Source organism: Lycorma delicatula, chromosome 7 (genome assembly GCF_047948215.1).
Source record: "Lycorma delicatula isolate Av1 chromosome 7, ASM4794821v1, whole genome shotgun sequence".
NCBI lineage: Eukaryota > Metazoa > Arthropoda > Insecta > Hemiptera > Fulgoridae > Lycorma > Lycorma delicatula.
Window position 1 is genome coordinate 98480137 of NC_134461.1, and position 20407 is coordinate 98500543.

Sequence of the window (20407 nt, forward strand, 5' to 3'; positions counted from 1 at the left end):
TTAATATTTTAATAAATTTGTGATGAAATTCTTTCCTTTTTTTATTGTTTGTAAAACAATAATCTTTTAGATTTAATTTTCAAAGTATTTGGCACCGTTTGTATTAATATGTTTTGTATAAAATAATATTTCCACTTACAAACAATTTTTAATACAATTATCTGAGCGCTTTCGTTATTAATTCTCCATCATCAGGGATTATTTGAAGTTATTAAACTAAAGTTAAAATTGTGACATTTGTAATAGTCGATTGTTAATAATTAAAATAAGTAATAGTCGTAAACATCATATGGACATGGTATTACATTTTGTTAATGTGTAACTTATTTTAATAATTGATAGTCGACTATTATGAAGGTAACAATATTAAATTAATAACTTAAAATAATCCCTGACGATGAAGAAGTGCTTCCGACACTTTTATTAAAAATTGTTGATAAATGGAAATATTATTTTATACAAAATAATCTTTTGCTTGTGAAGATTGTACATGCACTAAAATTGCAAAGTAAAAACTAACACATTTTCTTTGTGTAATGAAGAAAATAAGAAGTTACTGAAGTATTCAAATGAAGGTGGGAAACTCTTCCCCCCTCTATACATTCTTTGACTACATATTACATTTATGTTGTAGTCACATACTTAAGGTATCAAAATCATGTCGGAAATGTTACGATCTATAAAAGTACCATTAATGCAGAACATTTTGCAAATAAAATCACTGATCAAGGAGTTGAATGGAAACTTATTTCTTTTCAAAAGCTAAATTCTGGAAGCCCATTTTTTTATACCTATAACTGTTTTAGTTTTTCATAAGATTTTTTTTATTCCTATTAGTTTTTTCAGTCTGCCACTTATATTTTAATAATTTTGAATAACAAGTTATTAACAATAATCAGTATTAATAATGCTACTGTTTTTGTTGTTTGCTTGGAATGGAAATACTGTAGTTGCTGAGATAAACCAAAGATTAAATTAAGAAATGAATGAAACTGATAAACTAAAATGAATTGACTTCTCCACTAGGCTGTATCAACAGCTTTATATCAGCTTGCCAATTCCTCCAAAATGTAACAGTTCTTAGCTTAATAAGTGGTATTATCCCTTGGTTCATTCTAGGAATTGGTTGTACAGTGAACAACCCTTCTGTCAAAGCATTATTCTTTACATGCTGCATTACAGAAAAACTAATGATAATGTGAAATAGAAACTTAATGTACACCTTTATATGTAGAAACAATTCATTATATACAGGTGATCCAAAGAAACGGGAAATTAAAAAAATTAAATAACGTTAATGAAAATTTTTTTTTAGAAAATGAATTTTCTTTCATGTAATTGTACAAATGTTGCCGTTTTAGGATACATACATTTTAGTTTATTTTTTAAAGATGACATCTTGCAGGTGACCTCCTCTTCTACGTAAACACTCACGAAGTCTCTTCGTTAAATTGTTCATGGTTTGACGTAACATCTCAATTGGAATTTCCGCAATTGCTTCTCGGATCTTTGCTTTCAGTTCTTCCGTTGTAGCAAGGTCTACTGTGGAACACTTTGCTTTTAAGGTGACCCCCACAAAAAGTAATCGCAAGCTGAGAGATCAGGCGATCTGGGAGGCCATCTAATGTCACCATTTCGTGAAATGACACATTGTCCAAACAATTGGCGTACAGCTGCCATCGATATTCGTGCAGAATGTGACGTTGCTCCGTCTTGTTGAAACCAGGCTGTGTTAAGAATCGTTGGAAATCTCTTTTTTTTGTTCCACAACAAAGGTTTCAAGCATGGCTACGTAACGAGCCCGACGTCACTGTAATCGCAAGACCGTTGTCATCCTCAAAAAAATAAGGGCCTATAACACCGTAAGATGACATAGCACACCACACGGTCACTTTCTGGCTGTGCAACGGACGCTGGTGTAGCTGCGTAGGATTTTCTTGTGGCCAGTATCTGAAATTTTGCTTGTTAACAAATCCACTGAGGTGGAAATGCACTTCGTCTGACATCCACAGTTCGTGAACAAACTCTTCGTTATCATTTATCTTCTGAAGCATTATATTACAGAATTGTGCTCGTACAACTGCATCGTTCGGTTTTAGTTCCTGGACGATCTGCAACTTGTATGGATGGAATTGCAAGTCCTTCGCTAACATTCTTCGAACACTTGAACTATGCAATTGTAAAGAAGCTGAGAGACGACGGATTGACCGATGTGGACTTCGTGTAACAGCATCTTATAAAGCTTGAACATTCTGTGGTGTACGGATGGTTCACTCACGGCCTGGAGGTTTCTTTTTATTGATGAACCAGTTTCCTCAAAATTAGATATCCATGTTTTAATTTTATGTGCTGATGGAACACGGTCGTGCCGTCCCAGATTAAAATGACGGCGAAATTCTCTACGCGCTCCCTCCACACTGTCTGTCATTGTTTTTGTAAAACGCTTTGATAGCAAATGCATGTTGCTCACCACTCCAAGGATCCGTGACAACTAAATGGCCAGGTTAGGTTAGAGAAGCTGGCGCCACTTATCAAGTAGTACCAATCGCCCATGGCTACCAACACAACTTTCAAAATTTCCCGTTTCTTTGAATCACCCTGTATATATATATATATATATATACTGTCTTTGTTCAGTAGGGGAAGTCTTTCAACTAATGAAATTATTATATTCTATTTAAATATATATTTATAATAGCTTCAAAATGTAGAGTATGTTCAACAGTAGTGTCAGTGTTGGTGTTTATTCATTTATATTTAACCATTGTGCCTGTTCATGAAAAAGAAGTCAAGCACTGAGTGAGTGTTTTTTCTTCAGATTTAAGTAATTTTTAGTAAGTCAGTAAACCTATAATTAAAGTTCTAAATTTTTTTATTTTTGTTTTTACATGTAACTCATAATTTTTGTATCATGTATGTATTAAATTACTAAATTTTTTATATCTGGCAAACTTTGTCTTCTTGGTATTTCTCTTGCTTCAAAAAAAAAAGATGGCTACCAGCCAAATATAATTCTTGGTGATGTAACTTAAAGGTGGTCATATTAACCATTTTTAACACACTTTTATCTACTGATTTGTGACTGCAGGCCCTTCTAATTTCCTCATTTAGAAATTGTTGCTTACAAGATATTCCCTTTTTATGATAAATGTGATAAATATAATTATGATTATAAATATGATTATGATAAATATGTTTATGATAAATACTCATAAACTCTGTGTTCACAATTTAGTATCCTCCTGTTTCATTTAAACTATATGTAAGTTTCTGCTGCATATATAACAAAATTGCTGTTATTATTGTCCTGTCATTAATCCTTCTCTTTATATTTTTCTATTGCCAATCCATCATAAAATTATCATCTATTGAAATTTCACTGCAAGATGTTTGTATTCTATATAAATATTTTTCATGGTTTCATCTAATCCTGTATTCTTCTACTGCTCTGCCCCCTAAAAGTACTTTATGTTTTCAAAACAAATTAATTTTTTTTACATGAAGCTTTTACCAGTTAATAATTTTTAGCTGTTTTTATCAAACTGCTTTTATAAATTTTGTATTTTTATTTACAGTTGGTTGTTGAATGTTCTGATGAAAAGCAGTCTATAATAGAGGAAGAAGAAACAACTGTTAATGTTAAACCTATGCAGCCGTTACTCAGAGGTTATAAACGAAGTGTAGTTGTAACATCACATACAATACCTACCTCAGGTAATTAAAAAAAAAAATTATATATCTTAAGCACAATTTTTTTAATTTTTTTTTGGGGAGGTTATATTATCTGGAAACAGGGTGATCAATCATAAAATAGTGTCTCTTTAATTGCACATTAATAACCAATGTAGCAAGAGGAATTGCATATATTTAAATGAAGTACACAATTATGGTTAATGTTTAAAATATTTAATAGTCAATTCATTTTTTAACCTTTTCATAAAAAAAAAGTGAACCATTGTTAATGACATTGTGTTCACTCGGAAAGCACTTACAGCAGTAAAAAATAAAAATAGTAATTAATTAAAATTATTTATAATGAACATACTTTCTTGCTAGAGTGCATTTTGATCATTTTTTTATTATTATTTATTAAATCTATTTTCTTCTGTTTTTTAACGTTTTGATACCTTCTATTGTTATTTTATTTTAATTTATTTGGTTATTTCTTCCTTTCTTTTCTCCAGTTATATTTAACTGAAATAGAACATCTTGTTTGTCAAAATCTGACTCAGGTTTGGGCTTTTTTGGACACTTTTGATCCAGTCGATTGCAATCAAAAGGGGGCGTTACAGCAGTCCTAAATTCAAAATTTCAACATTCTACAGGTAATTGTTTTTTAGTTATGCAATACGTACGTTGCGATGCGTTTAGTTAAACATACGAACATACAGATGTCATGCCGAAAATAGTCAAAATGGATTTAGGGATTGTCAAGATCAATATTTCTGTTGAAATCTGAAAACCAAAATTTTTTGTGATCACAATACTTTACTTTGTACAAGGAAGTAAAATATGCTTGAATTTCATCAGATGTAGTGGGAAACCAAGTATTTTTTGATTCTGAATTAGGGTACTTTTGATAGAAATCTGTTGCATACCTATTTTTTTTGCACTGCTACATCATCCCAAAAAGAAACATGAACCATTTTTTGTACAAATCTGAGGGGTTTGGTTGAGGAGGGAGTTGACTCCTATCCTAGGGTTGATGCCACTAGAACCAGAAAATGGTATTTTGGAAGGTTTATTCTCATTTATTCCCCATTTCCACTTTTCTACTTTCTGGTTTTTAGCGAACCTCACACTTGATGCAACAACTTCATTATCACTACCAGTTTAATTTTCCTTACTATCATCATACCTTAGTATCATTTACCTCACTGTCTTCATTATTATAACTATTATAGAATCACTTTTTTCAAAAATGTCACTTTCTGATACATCACTGTCACTTTTGTTCATCATTTTTTCAAGTTTCTCCTCTGAGAGGTACTTCTTAAGGTATGCCATTTTTACTACTGCGTGGTTGGGGAAATCACTAAAAACAAATGCTTGTAACTCGTGATGTATTGAGAGAAATTTATTGTGTTATATACCATTCATTCAATAGATCGATTTTTCAGAATGGTATATAACATGTCATGCCAAGTGAAGAAAGCAGGAAAGTGCAGAAAGAAGCAATAGAATGTCATCTATCGACAGAAAGAAGGAAATACTAAGAAGAAGCTGCCGCTGCTCAGTCTGTCTCATAGCTTGTAATAATGAACTTGAAATGTGCGGCCAGCTGTGTAAGCCAATGGGCGGCCAGGGTGTGGCCGGCTATGCAAGCCAGTGGGTTAAGACCACAGTATAAACCTGGAATACAAATCTAAGCATGTTATTGCTTCTATTTATAATCAATTTTACTGTATTGAACAGTGATGGTTTTTTGGTCATAAAAATTTTACAATTAGAAAAATAATTTAGACAATTGCATGAGTTAGAAAAAAGGTGAATTGCTGCAGCGTGTTCATGAATTGTATGAAATTGGTGACATGTTACTGTTAGTGATTGTATGGAAGGAATAGAGATATTATTACAATTCTTTATACATTGCACGAATGATCAGTCAGACTTTAAAACAATAAAGAAATTAAATAATGAGATATTAAATGAAGCTGTGTATCAAGAAGAAAGCAAAATATTGATCTATTTATGTAGATGATAATTATAGATACACTGTGTTATTTCTGGTTAATTAAATTGAAATCTTTTTACTGTGTCAGACAGCTTAAGTTAATCAATTTCTGGTTTCATCCAGGATGTAATAATGTGCTACCATCTCTCATACAAGTTCTAAATATTGTTCTCCGATGTTATAATCTCAACAGATATAAAATGTAATATTTATAGTTATTTGGGCAACTTTTTCTGCAGTTTTCTCAAGATATTTGGCAAATCTACAATTGCAATTTCATTGCAACAGTTGAAATTTCATCTCATGCTAATATTATACTATAATATATATGATTTTTTTAACTTATTAAATATAAATAATTTGTTAATTAATATGTACCATTGTTTATTTAATGCAAAGTTAGTTTGTCAGGTCAGTAAGGTATTCTAGTCAGTAAATTTTGGAAGAATTATGACTTCACTGATGTAATTTATATCTTTACATATCAGATTGTTATTAACATTTTATAAAACTCTTGAAACTCTTTTCAGAATTTCGAAACATGGGACGCTTGCCAGAATATTTTGTCCACCGTCTTAATGAAGAGAGAGGCAAAGGAGATGGTGATTATACCAACATTGACATTGCTGCAGGTAATTTTTCTTTAATAACGCTGAATGGCATAATTTTTGTTTCCTAACATATGATGCATGATTTTAATCTGTTTTTTATGCTGAAAACGAATATGAACTCAGAATCTTTTTATCACCCACCATTTTTGAAAAATTTTTAAATTTTAATTAAAGGATTTCTTTCATTTTTCAACTAGCATTTTAAGCTCCTATATTTTATTTTTTTAGCTCATTTTTTATTGTTTAACTTTGTTAACAGATTTTGTAAGCTATAAATTAACAATACTAGACAAAGAGTTAAATCATATCATAGTCGCATATTATGACATCACATCTAATAATGAAGAGTGAGTCTTCATGCACAAGATTAATAATGTCTGTTCAGGTCAAAACATGTAGCTGAAAACATAGCTGTGTTGTTTGTATTAAGCAGTGAATTTAAGAATGAATTAATTTTGTTAAGTCTTATTGCTGTTTTAAGTTTGTTAACTGTGCATCGTCATACATAATGCCTCAAATTTGTGTAAATGATGTGGATGCTTTTTTTTATGTATGTGGTGAGTTTACTGTAAAGTCAAGTAGAAAAAACATTATACCTTTAATTAAAAAGGCATATCATTTGTACTTTCAGTGTAAAATTGGTGATAAGGATAAAACTTGTCATAGTATGCACTAATTGTTCTGTATATTTAAGAGGACGGCTGAAAGGAATGGAAGGCTTTGCCATTTGATGTACCTATGTTTGACATGAATCAAAGGATAATGTAACCGATTTTTCCTTTTCTTTAACAAGTGGCCTATACCTTACAGTGAAATTATTCCAGTTCCTGAGCCACTGTGAATGTATGTTTCAAAAGCAGCGATGAAGAATCAGGCAGTACTGAAAAAGACAACAATGATTTTGAATTATCTTCCAGTAAGCCACATCTTATATCACAAGGTGGAATTAAATGACTTGGCTAGGGATTTAAATTTATCAAAAAATCAAGCTGAACTGTTAGGATCAAGACTGCAAGGTTGAAATTTATTTTTAAAAAATACAAAAATTTCAGACTTTCAAAGCTGACAAAAAGAACTTTCTCAATACTTTATTGATGGAAAATAATTTGGTTTGTTGCACAAATTCTGATGAGCTTATGTTGCACTTAGGATAATTTCATAAACCTGAGGACTGGCACCTTTTCATAGATTCGTCCAAGTATAGTTTAAAAGCGGTTACCCATCAGTAACAAATATCCTTCGATACCAGTTGCTTATGGGATTAATTTGAAAGGACATATGATGTGATGAAAGACATTCTTGAAAAAATAAATTATAAAAAACATGGCTCGAACATATATGGTGATTTGAAAGTTATAGCTATTTTGTTAGGCATGCAGTTAGGCTATACTAAGTACATATGTTTTTTTTGCGAATGGGCCGAGCTAGGGATAAGCATTATGTTACCAAAGAGTGGAAGAAACAAGATAACTTAACTCCAATTGGGAAAAATATTATTCATGAGCCCTTAGTTGAACCCAAAAAAATATTTTTACCCCTTCTCAAACTAGGAGACATAAGTGACGAACACAGTGAACGTTTCTACAAAGACATTTCAGTGATGGAAAGCCGCTGTAAAGAGAAAAGGAATACTAATATGCTAGCCAATTACTGTTTGACATTAATTCAGAATGTGCCTGAGACTATTTATAAAAAAAAAGCATCAGCGAAATCATTGTAACACAGGTATGGCCATGCAAAATTATAAATTTTACAGATTTTAACTATATTTTCACTTAATTTTTTTTTAAGCGTAATTTATTTAAAACCAAGGGTGATAGAAAAATTGTATTTACAGATCTGTAATATATGCAAAAAAGCAATTCAAGAAATGGTATTGCACTTGGAGAAACATTAAAAAAAAATTTTTTTGTCTGAAGTGTAACAGTTGACATTGTACGGTTGATTTTTAAATTGTAAAGCTGAATGTGTTTCATTATATTTGACCAATACGAGGGTCATTTAAATATAAAATGGAATTTTGTTGCGCGGATTGAGGAAAAGCAGTGAATACAGTGGGGCAGGTAATTAGTTGGATATTAGTGGAGGGGATCAACCAGCCAGCCATGTTCGTAGGTCATGTTCCCGCATCAATAGCAGAATGTCTCAGCAGGAGGTACCATCATCGATTGAGTAATGAATTATAATCCAATTTCTCACCAACAAAAGTGGCAAATTTTCTGAAATTTTAACAACTCCAGGCACAGTTCAGAGATGCTATCCTGTCAAACACTCAAGTATTTGATTTGGCCAAAAAATGTTGTAATGGCTGTAATGCAGTGAACAAAAGTCACAAACATCATCTGTGGACCAGTGTCTCAATGATGACAACATTCAGCCTGTTTGTGACTTTGTGGAAGGTGAATGTCGCATAACTGTCGCTGAAATTGCAACAGAGGGTGGTTAAGTGTAGGGAGTATGCATATAATGTTGTCAAATACTTTTGGATGCAGCAAAGTGTTGATGAGGTGGGTTCCATGTCTTCTCACTGAGGCAAAGAAAAATGTCTGAAAAGACATCTATCAGTGGTTTATGAACTGCTTTGAGGAAGCAGAGGCATTTTTGGGACCATATTGTGACCTGTGATGAAACATGAGTTCACTACTACACCCCAGAAAGCAAGAGACAATTATGAAGTGATGGAAAAGTGGGGAGGAGGCATCAATCAAGGCTAAGAAATGCTTGTCAGCTGGAAAAGTTCTGGCAACTGTGTTTTGGGACTCAAAAGATGTGCTGGCTGATAAGATTTCCTGCACAAACGAAGGTCAGTAAACGCGGCATACTACTACCAGTTGATGGATGACGTCAAGGCTGCTCATCTCAACAATAAACACTGGCAACTGATTCGCAATGTCATCTTCCTTCACAACCACACCCCAGAACACAACTCATGGCCACATACATCAGACTCGCAATAAACATGCTAAAATTCAGTGGACACCACTTGCAACACCCACTGTACAATCACCATGTGTTTGGTTTGTTAAAAAAAGCATTAGGGGAGGAAAGATTCTAAGATAATGTCGCAGACAAGCATTATGTGCGCAGTTGGTTTTTGGGGCAGCCATCTTGTTGTTTTTTGATAAGGGGATCAGAAACTACTATCCAGTGATGATGTATTTATGTTGAAGGAAACTATATAGAAAAATAAGGTAATTTATTTGTATTTTTACCTAATATCAATAAAGTTGTGTAAAAAAATTCCAGTCTATATTTGAATAAACCACTGAGTTGGTCTAGTAGTGAACTTGTCAATCCAAATCAGCGGGTTTTGAAGTTGTGAGGTCTAAGGTTCAGATCCTAGTAAATGCAGTACTTTTATACGGATTTGAATACTAGATTGAGGATGGTGTTCTTTGGTGGTTGGGTTTCAATTAACCACACATCTCAGAAATGGTCGACCTGAGACTGTACAAGGCTACACTTCATTTATATTCATACATATCATCGTCATTCAACCTCTCTAGTAATACCTTATAGTGGTTCCGGAGGCTAGACAGAAAAAGAGAAAAAATGTATTTATTTGAATAACCCTCACATTATAATGTTTGAAGCATAAAGTATTTACAATTAAAAAAAGAATTTTCATTTTTATATATATTTTCATTTTCCTATCCTCGACAAACTAAAGATTAGTGGGCCTTTCTGGTCTACCTTTCTGAAGTGTTTTCTGTATTTTTTTCCTTTCCTTGAAATCATCATAAATTATGTAAACTGCTTCCTTAAACTCTATTGCACAATTTTACTACATTATTCTCCCAAGTTTTTTCGTAAATATTAATAAAAAATAACCAATCAGCATTTCATCTATGTAAGGCATCCTTTATTCTTCTCTAGCATAAGATCTCAAAAGGTTTAAGCTTACGTTTGCTTAATGAAGGTGTTTTATGTAAATATAGATATAAAAAAATGCTTTCAGCAAAATGCCTCCATGTTTACAAAGCAGCACTTCTTGTAATTAGCATATTTATCTTATATCTTGAGTTTACATACAAGGTCTGTTCAGAAAATAACTGAACTTTTTTAATTACGTGCCACGGAGATATATAAACATGCAGTTGGCAGCATTGTGTTTTGGATAACCTCCTCTGTAACCACATGTTCTTGGATTGTTGATATCTTGTTTAGATTTTGTGCTATTATTATTTGAGTGCAATGTGTTTAAGTGTTAGTAGCAATTTTTATTTTGTACAATTTTCGGGAGAAATGATGTGATGTCAAAATTTTGCATGAAAAAGGAAAATTTTCACAAAATGTTTTCTGTTTTCACAGAGATGATGCTTTGGGTTGTATGCAATGTTATGAATAGTTTTCACGATTTAAAAGTGGTGTCAATTGAAGATAACCCTCGACCAAGAAGGCTTTGATTTCAACTGATGACACACACATTCAGAAAATCAATGATCTGATGCATGCAAATTGCTGATTGACTGTCACAGAACTTGCAGAAGAGATTAGCATCTCAGTTGGATCATGCTATGACATTTTGACTGAAAAATTGTACATGCATTGAGTTGCAGCAAAGTTGTTCCTCGTTACAATGGCGATAAAACATTCATGCAAAGGATCGTAACGGGAAATGAAAGCTGGGTTTATAGCTGCAACATTGAGACAAAAGTTCAATCATCCAAAAATCTCAGTGAAAATGGGTTACACCTGTAGATCAAAAATAGTTAATTACTTAAATTTAACTGTAACTGTTTGAAAGTTAAAAATAATTTTTTTAAATCTGTTGTCATCGTTATATTTTTCTTTTAACCTTTCTTTTTGTTTGTTTCTTTTTTTAATTCATTCTTGGTAAATTAAATAATGAAAAATATTTACAGAATATTGGCATGGGCTCATTTTAAAATTTCAAAAAAATTTCTTTTACAAAATTTTTCATTGAGATTTCACGGGTTTTGATTTTTTTTTTTTTAAGTTTAGGCTATCGTTATTGTAAAATATATGCAAAAAATAGTTTATTATGAAGGAGTCAGTTTTTCATTATCAATATTATTTATTATTTAAACTATGTTGAAAAGCAATCTCAGATGCAATTTTCTTCTCCCAGTCACTTTGTAGTTTCTCTTTCAACCATTAATTAATGATATGTCTATTTATTCTCTTAAAATTTATTATTCACAGCATTTGTTTTCTATAAAGTTCCATCTGTCTATCAAACATTTTATCCTTTTTTTAGGCTATATGTCTGATGGAGATTTACTACAAACGACTGAACCAAATGATATTAATGATGGCTATATGTCGGAAGGTGGTGCACCATTCTATGCTCAACGGTTACAGGAACAGAGGTAAGAGCATATTTAAGTTTTATACATATAAATATAATTTACTTTGTTTTAATACTAGTTTTTTATATTTTATTTATTGTAGTTATGAATTATTTGTACGTTGCTACTGAAAAATTTGAGTTATTCATTCATTCCTGTTTTGTTTTATAAAAATGTAAGAAATAAAACAAGAATTATCCATTCAAATGAGTAAAAAAGTTTGATTTGTATGCACTAGTTACGAATGGGGTTTGCTGTGAATTTGGGGGGTGAATTAGTGGAAGTACAGTTTTTGTGTTACTTTATTTTGTAATTACAAACTGGATTTCAGTTTGGCAATTAATTTATCTCAGATCAACAAATCCTGAAACAGTATAATTTATTTTGATTCCAAATGTGCCTTTATCTTTTTGTAGAATCCGTAATTTTTTAAGAACTCTGGCAGGGATTTTTATTATAATTTTTTTTCTCGTAGCAAAAAATTATTATTACTGTTTTTCATTTTTCCTTTATGTTTAGAACTTTGCAGAAATCTTTCTACATCAGAATTTTTTGTGGAGATTAAATCAAAAGTATTAAAAATATGAAAAGTTGTGCCGTCTTAGTCACCTTATATAAAATGACTGTTGTGCTATTAATAAAAAATATTTAAATAACAAAAATATATAAATTAAATGCACTATTTCCCTAATCCAACAATCATCATGCTCAAATTTGTCTTATTCATTAGTTATATTTTTTCTGTTTTTGTAATGCTTGATTTTTCTAAGTAAGGGATTTAAATTAGTTATTTCTATACTTAAAAATTGTCTGTAACTGTTTATAGGTAATACATTGTTCATTCAGTCATATAAAACATTCTATTCTATTTTTGAGCAATTAATAGAAACATATAAGCTACTCTTTTATTATAAAACAGTCAATTTTTGTCCAAAAACGTTACTATAAAATTAAGAGTTGAACAGAAAAAATTGACTGACTCAATTATAAGCGTTAAGTATTGGCAACCATACTTTTTTAAAAAAATGGATTAAAAATACCTCTTCGATATTGTTAAATGACAAAAAATTTTGCATTATAGAACTTGGCAAAAAGTTGACTGAAAAGTTTTTTCACTAGACATATAGCAAAAAATGTTTATGATATTTTTCTTAACTAAATCAGAATATATACTTAAATGAATCTCATATTATGGATGAGTAAACATTTTTTTATCACTGTTTATTTATACATAATTTGTGTGTATAAATTTACAGTTCCTTTCATTTACTTTCTCTGAATTCCTATATGTCGAAGTTCAATTTTAAAACCACTTTAATGGCATTGTTGTTTTGTGTTGTTTGTTTAGAGCTCATATTAGATTAATTTTTAAAGATTAGTTATGTATCAGAGAAACTGGTGGTTTATTTAATAAGTCGCTTTGTATATTGTAATAATATTCTATCTGTAAATTGGATTGTTAAGTTAAAAAATTGTATTTCCATAGAAACTGTACATTTTATGTGGTAATTGTCTGTGGTAATCTGCCTTAAATAATCTGTTTTAGAAAAAAAAAAACATGCAGCATAATTATGCTGTTAGTTGAGTTATATAAGCAGGAATTATTGTACAGAATATTAATAAAATGTTATTATCAGAGAATTTTTTAAGTATTTGTACAATAAAAAAATGTATTTTTCAATGCATAATGAATGGGTCATTCTTTGGTCTTCAGTCAAGTATGTCTTAAATTATTGTTTTGTTCTATGATCTACTTCATCAGACATTATAATAAAATTTATTAAATTTAATATATAGTACATTTTATAATTTTTTTTAAAACTACTTTTCTATCAATTATATCCCATATTAAAAGTTACAGGTTTTACTTAATCTTCTGGTGTTTTAAATATACATTTTCTTTGAAATCTTGTAAACAAGATGTTATTAGCAAGATTTTGTTAATACTGCCATACAGAAAAATTTATAACATAATTTTGAGTCATTGGTTGAACTTTCTGTAAAGGCGTTTTTTAGATTAAGTTTTCAGAATAACGGAAATTTTAAGGTACTAGGGATTTTTTACTTTTGTATTATATTTTAGTTTTGCTGGTTAGTTTTTAACTCTTTTACACGTATAAATCTTATAGTATTTTTCATACTCATTGAGTGGGAGCAAAAGGTATATCTGTTTGTTTACGTAACATTTTCAGAGCGATGATGCTTAAACTTTATTAAGTTGTTAAGCAGTTTTGCCCTTTTTTAAATAAGTTTTTTATAATTTTTAAAAATAATTTCTTTTAGTTATTTTTTGTGGTTTACTTTATAAAATGGGATTTTTAAAATTGTCAAAATTTACAATCTTTTAGCTATTTGGAAAATTGTTTTAATTGTATTTCATCCTTATATTGTTTATATTATTTTTTTATTAATTCAATAAAGAAAATACATTATTTTTCAAAAAATAGTTGAAGAAAAGTGTGTAAAATATTTTTGGCGAATATTAGTTCATTTGAAACTCAGGCTAAGAATAATAAATATGTAATACCTTAATGTTTTTAGATCTCTTTAACTTCTTATAAAACAAACTGTAAAATTTTATGATTTCTAAATTAATGTTATTATTATAAAAACATAAAGGGATGAAATGCTAAAAGGATTATAAAGCATAATAATAATCAATAATTAAGCATAGTAATTAGCAATAATAATAATTAAGCATTAAGCATAATAATTAGCAATTATTAAATGCATATATATTTACAAGAGACATTCAATAATTAGAGACAAATTGATGTAGTATATGTATAAATGAAACAGTTTGTAGGAGGAGTGTGTACTTTCATGACTTTAGGTTGGCATCATTGGGACAAGCTGAGAAGAGCTGACGGATAAAAATTGTTTTCTTTATAATCTCAATATTGCATTTAATGATGGCGTGTGGGTAGAACAGTTCAAAAACAGTTGAACCTCAGTGACTGCTGAGCAACATCCTGGCTGGCCAGTTGAAGTGTCAAATTCTTCCCTTGAAACCCGCATTGATGACATTATTCATAAAGACTGACATATATTACAGTTGAACATACAGCAAAAAAAGGTGCAATAAGTGTCGGCATAGTTCATACATTATTAGTAACAAGCTCAAGTACAGTAAAACATGTACAAGGTGGGTCCCGAAAGAGTTAACACAACACAAGGAAACAAGACTCAGTATGAACAGACTTGAAAGAATGCTATGAAAGGGAAGGTGATACTTTTCTAAACAAGATTTTAACATGTGATGAAACTTGGGTTCACCATTTTGAACCAGAGTCCAAAAGACAAAGTATGGAATGGAAGCACAGCAGCTCACCTGCTCGAAAGAAATTCAGAACGCAAGCATCAACGGGAAAAGTCATGTTGACTGTCTTTTGGGATTCCCAAGGTGTTGTCTTTTGTGATTATTTGGAAAATCAGTATACAATAAACAGTGTCTGCTACTTAGACATGCTGATGAAAAAAGTAAAGCCAGCAATGAGAGAAAAACTTTGCAGATCTCAAAGAAAAGGCGTGATATTGCTACACGACAATGCTCACCCTCACACCGTCCAGCTGGCCCAAGAAACCATTGGAAAAATGGGTTGGTATCACATCCTCCCTACGTCCAGATTTGGCTCCCTCAGATTTTTGTTTGTTTGGTCCACTCAAGGGGAGGCATTACATGGAAAAACGTTCAGCAACAACAAATAGGTCAAAGTGGCTCAAACAACAGGACAAACACTTTTTTGTAACAGGTAAAAATTAGTTCATCATTGGAACAAGTGTATTAATATTGACGGGGATTATGTTGAGAAGTAGTATGTCTCATTTTGTAAAAATACAATTTTTTTACATCAATTTCTCTTTAATTATTGAATGTCCCTCGTATATATTGCAGGGAGGTTCTGTAGCAATCAAACGTATGTTTAATTAAATTATTCACCAGGAGAATTTAAAACATAGTTGTATTTTATTTTTAAGGGTATAAAAATATCAATGCAATACCAGTGCAATAGAAATGGGGTGATTTTTACTTTAATGCATATCAATGCTTCCAGGTAGTTAATTACAGATAATTTTGAATTAGACAAAATATGAAACTAGCTCATTGAAAAAAAACTGTAATATTTTAAAAACATTTCATATTGCAGCCTCCTAAACTTACATAAATGTGATTACGAAAATTTTCTGTATTCATTTGAGTAAATTGGAATCCTATGTGATTGTACTCTCTAAACAATGCTTAACTACCAATGAAACATATCTGAGAATGTTGTTCACAGAATAAAGCTTAGTCTTTAAAAGCCTGACAAAGCATTTTGAGTTCACGCGCCTGGTTACCTGAGGTTCTTGTAAAACTTAATATACACACTTGTTGCTCTTACTTTTATAGCTGTCAGAGAATCACAGAATATTTAACATAAAACAGAAATGTTTCCTTTACAATTTCCTTTGTTTGTAACAAAATCCTTTATTACATACTTTAACAGAATAATTGTTATGGCATCCTTGCCTTACCAAATCTGTTTGGTTTTTGTTTGAATATAATTGCATTACTTGCTTTCACATATAAGCCCGTATATTTTTCCTTATTTATTTAGTCATTTAGAAGTTATTTATGTATTAATAATATACTAATACTACTTACTTATTTAGTAGTTTAGTAATGTCTGAAACTTTATAATATCTCATAATCTAAAGAGGAACATTCACATATTTTGCTTAATTCTTAACCATGTAAGAATCTGAGATATGAGACTGTACAGTCATCAACACATTCATGAAGCACATGATCCATCTGATTTCACATACTTCATGAAATGTTGATTGAAGGCATTGTGATTGAATATCGTTAAGAAGGATATATTGTCATTTAAATTGCTAGTTAAAATATATATATGAATTACTTTTTGTTTATATTTGGGACATAATACGAGTATATTAATGCAATAAGATTCCTCATGTTGTGGTCATGTTTCCAATAATTCTTATAGATATCTACCGTGAAACAGTTCATCATTCTATTTATAGTACAAGTACAGAGCATTATGGCATTCAGTCTACCATGAAGTAATTATGGTATTTTAGTTGTGATAGTATGGTAGAAATTAACAAATTAAAAAAAAAAACAAAAAAACATTTAATATGTATTTTGTTTGTGATAATGAAATGTCCATGATTACTGGATGTGTATAGTATTGAAGAGCTGTAACTCTCTTCAAATGGAAACCATAAGCAGTGTGATGAATGCACTACATTTGCAAGTATGTTTAAAATTATTATTTGGTATTGTAACCATAATTTTGTTGTAGTATATTTAAATTTTTAACCATTCATTTAAGAATGTATAATTTTTATAACTACTAACTGTGTTAATGAATAATTTAAAATTATTGTAAAAGCATCACTAATTATACATGATGATGCTTTTACAATAATTTTAAATTCTTCATTAACACAGTTAGTAGTTATAAACTTACTGGGTAATGTAAAGTTTAGATCACAATTAATGTTCCGTTTAAAATATTCTGCATTTTGAATTTTTAACTCATTTCATTTACATTATAATATAATAGTACATGTGTATGATTTATTGAAGAGATTTTTATTAAAATATTCGTGTAATTATTTAGCAAAAAGAGTGTATTGTTAAGTGGTTTTGCTTATTTTATGAATGTTCATAAGTGGAGACTGCACTTGTAGGATAAGGAACTCATTATATTTTGATATACCATATCTGAAACTGAGTGTTTGTGGGGGTGTAACGTATAGTGTAGTAGATAAAGAAGGGTAGTTCTCAGCTCTGATATTTGAGCATGTGTGTGCCTGTGTTACATGCACAGATGGTGAGAGGGTGTATAGAGTTTACTAATGGTTAGGGGAGAAATGTTGGTTGGGTACTTCATATCACTACACTTTACATATCAACACAATGAGTTCATTTCTTCTATGGGTTACGATGTGATGAACTTTTATGTTTTTTCCCATTTCATCTTTACTTGTTTGGGTGTTGTTTTATTTAATGTTGAGTTGATTTCCGTTTTTTCTTGAGTTAATTACATATGTTCTTTTTATTTGCTTAATGGTTACTTTTTCATCCATTCTCAATTAATCTTAAGATTGTAAATGAGTTTTTTAATTTACATTAAGCTAAATACTGAGCTTTTAAGGGAGAAAAGTTTTAAATATTTTCATTAAATTTGAATAGATTCAGCTACCGAATAAGATAAGATGCAATCTGCTTCACATCTTATGAAATATGTTAAGAAACATAGGATTGTAAGTCCTAGTATCAGAAATGAATCCTATTACATTAAAATGTGAAAAAAGAACAATATTTTAGTATACTTACATCCATTGTTTATTTTTTAATTGCAAAAGTTCACCCAAAGACAGACATGATTGTAATTGTACTTAACAAATGCTAGCATATGTTTTTTCTTTTTGAAAATGACAGGTTTAGTAACACTACTATCTTGTTCATTCATAGAAAAGTACACTTTGTGCATCTGAATTTATGTTCTCAGAAACTGGGGATTGCACCCTTGAAAAAATCCTGTAAATCACACATTGAAATATGAAATTGGTTCTACTGCACCTTACACTTCACATAATTGATTTGTTATTACTTATATATTTTTCTAGATAAAATATCTTGATTGAAACATTAAGAAATATTTCATTTTATAAAAATCATCAAGGAAAAAAGCAATACTCTGCTATAATAAATTTAAAATGAGAAACAATTGTATAACATTTATTTTATATGTAAACAAATTCTTTTTTATTTTTCACTATTAGAATAAAAATACATCATATTCTGTTATTAACTTTTTCTGTATCATCATCATTTTAGTTTACTTAGCAAAATTATACACAGTTTTTTTCTTATCCATTTCCAAAATGACTTTCAGTAAACATGATAAATAAAACAATGTTTCTTGACAGTAGGCAACATAAATTTGTTTGTATCAAACCAATGAAATTTTTTGCAATAAGCCTTTGAATCTATTGTTCTAAGCAAGAAATTTATAGAATAAGAACCCTTCATATTCAGTTCCTGAATATGGCACTGTATAAAATTGGTGTTTACTTTCAGTAGTTTACAAACAATTCACATTTCATCACAGTAACAATGATTAAATAATTCAACAACCTCTCATTAATATTGATTGAGAAATATCAAGACCGTTCCCATTGTTATTTTTTGTCTTCTACAGGTAATTGTTGAATTCATGTGGCACAAATTTTTTATGTACCGTATTCATTAAACATTTTATATAGTAAAAAACTTAAAATCTGAAGAAATAAGCTTTAGTTGTTGAAGAAAAAGTGCTCCAAAACAATACTTGTGACTGTCTGACCTTCCTTCATTGAATATCAAATACCGTTTCTCACACTTTCTGAAGAATTTCTGCTGTAAAGACATTTTTACAATTAAAAAACTGAATCACTCTTCAAAGAGAGATGTCACATTAGGTAGAATTTCTACATTTTTCACATATTTTATAAACGCCAAAGAAAACAGTATTAACACAATTAACTAAAACACTCTTCAAATATGTCACATTTTGTAGAATTTTTACATTTTCACACATTTTAAATGCCAAAGAAAACAGTATTAACATAACATGTGATTATGTTAATACTCTAGGGAAATAACTGTTCTCGCAATGTTGGTGGGAAATCACCTACTATCTTAGTGTCCAGGGCACTAGAAATTTTATGTCTAGCTTTTTAGATGGCTATTGGAAATAAACAATTATTTGAAGAATGTTACAGGTTTTCTTCATAATTGAACAAAAAATTGTTGTAGACTGTTACAAATATCAAAAACACTCAACTTAAAATGTACTTCAGGACTTTCAAACTTCAGTAGTGCCCTGGACACTAAGATAGTAAGATTGGGTAGATTATGGGTTTTCATGTCAAATGAACCAGTGGTAGATGCATGACCGACCATTTTTGATTTTTGTAATTTTTAGTATATTCAGTATTTCATATTTCAAGAGTTCGATAACAGTTTTTTTTTTTTATTTTTAAAAATTTGTTTGTATGCACTAGATTAAATTTTACAATGGCCGCTCACCATTTTTTGCATTTTTTGGCGTTAAATTAACTTGGCAGTTATCTTGGGCCTAAATTATTTTTTAACAATATGAAAACTTTTTCCCAATTAACTTTATTCTATGACTAAAAAATATCTCTTCAAATTTTAATTGCAAATACAATATCTGGTTCTTAAAAGAAGAAATGATACTTTCCAGTTTTACAATTTTTCAGGCATATTGTAACTAGAGTATCTTGCTTATCAGTTGAATATCAACGCTGTAATTGTTTTTGCATATTCTACTCCTATGGACTTCAAACCAAAAATATTTGAATTTTTATTACCTTCCACATCTGAGATATAAGGTGTTAAGAATTGTATATTTGAAAAATCCTGCACGTGTGATCTTTTATAAAAAAAAAATCATAAATAGGCTCAATAGAATGTCGTTAAGAAGGGGTATAAATATTAGAACTGATGTCCCTTCCCTTCACAGTGAAATATTTATACATAAATTTTTACATTGTGAATGCTCTGATTTAGAGCTGATCTTAGGGCCAATATGCTTATCCTAAATTCTTCATATGGAAGGATTCATGGATCCTTAATTTAATTTTTTGTTGGTTTAATTTTTGTTAAATCCTTTGGCATAGTCCTTATCCAACACAAGTTAATCCTTTTGCTCAACAATTTTTTATCACAATTTTTTTCTTTTTTTTTACAATTGATTTTAATAATTGTCTTTTTAAAGTTTATATGCATC

The 20407-nt window shown here is 30.1% G+C and overlaps 1 protein-coding gene across 2 annotated transcripts in view; it reads left to right on the plus strand.

Annotated features, from left to right (window-relative positions):
* sick (sickie) overlaps nt 1-20407 on the plus strand; it is a 944125-nt gene that overhangs the window by 674329 nt on the left and 249389 nt on the right. For both annotated transcript variants that reach the window (XM_075371421.1, XM_075371422.1), the window contains 3 exons: nt 3576-3714; nt 6205-6306; nt 11507-11618. In XM_075371421.1, coding sequence (XP_075227536.1) covers nt 3576-3714; nt 6205-6306; nt 11507-11618 — 353 coding nt within the window. The remainder of the gene's footprint in view (nt 1-3575; nt 3715-6204; nt 6307-11506; nt 11619-20407) is intronic.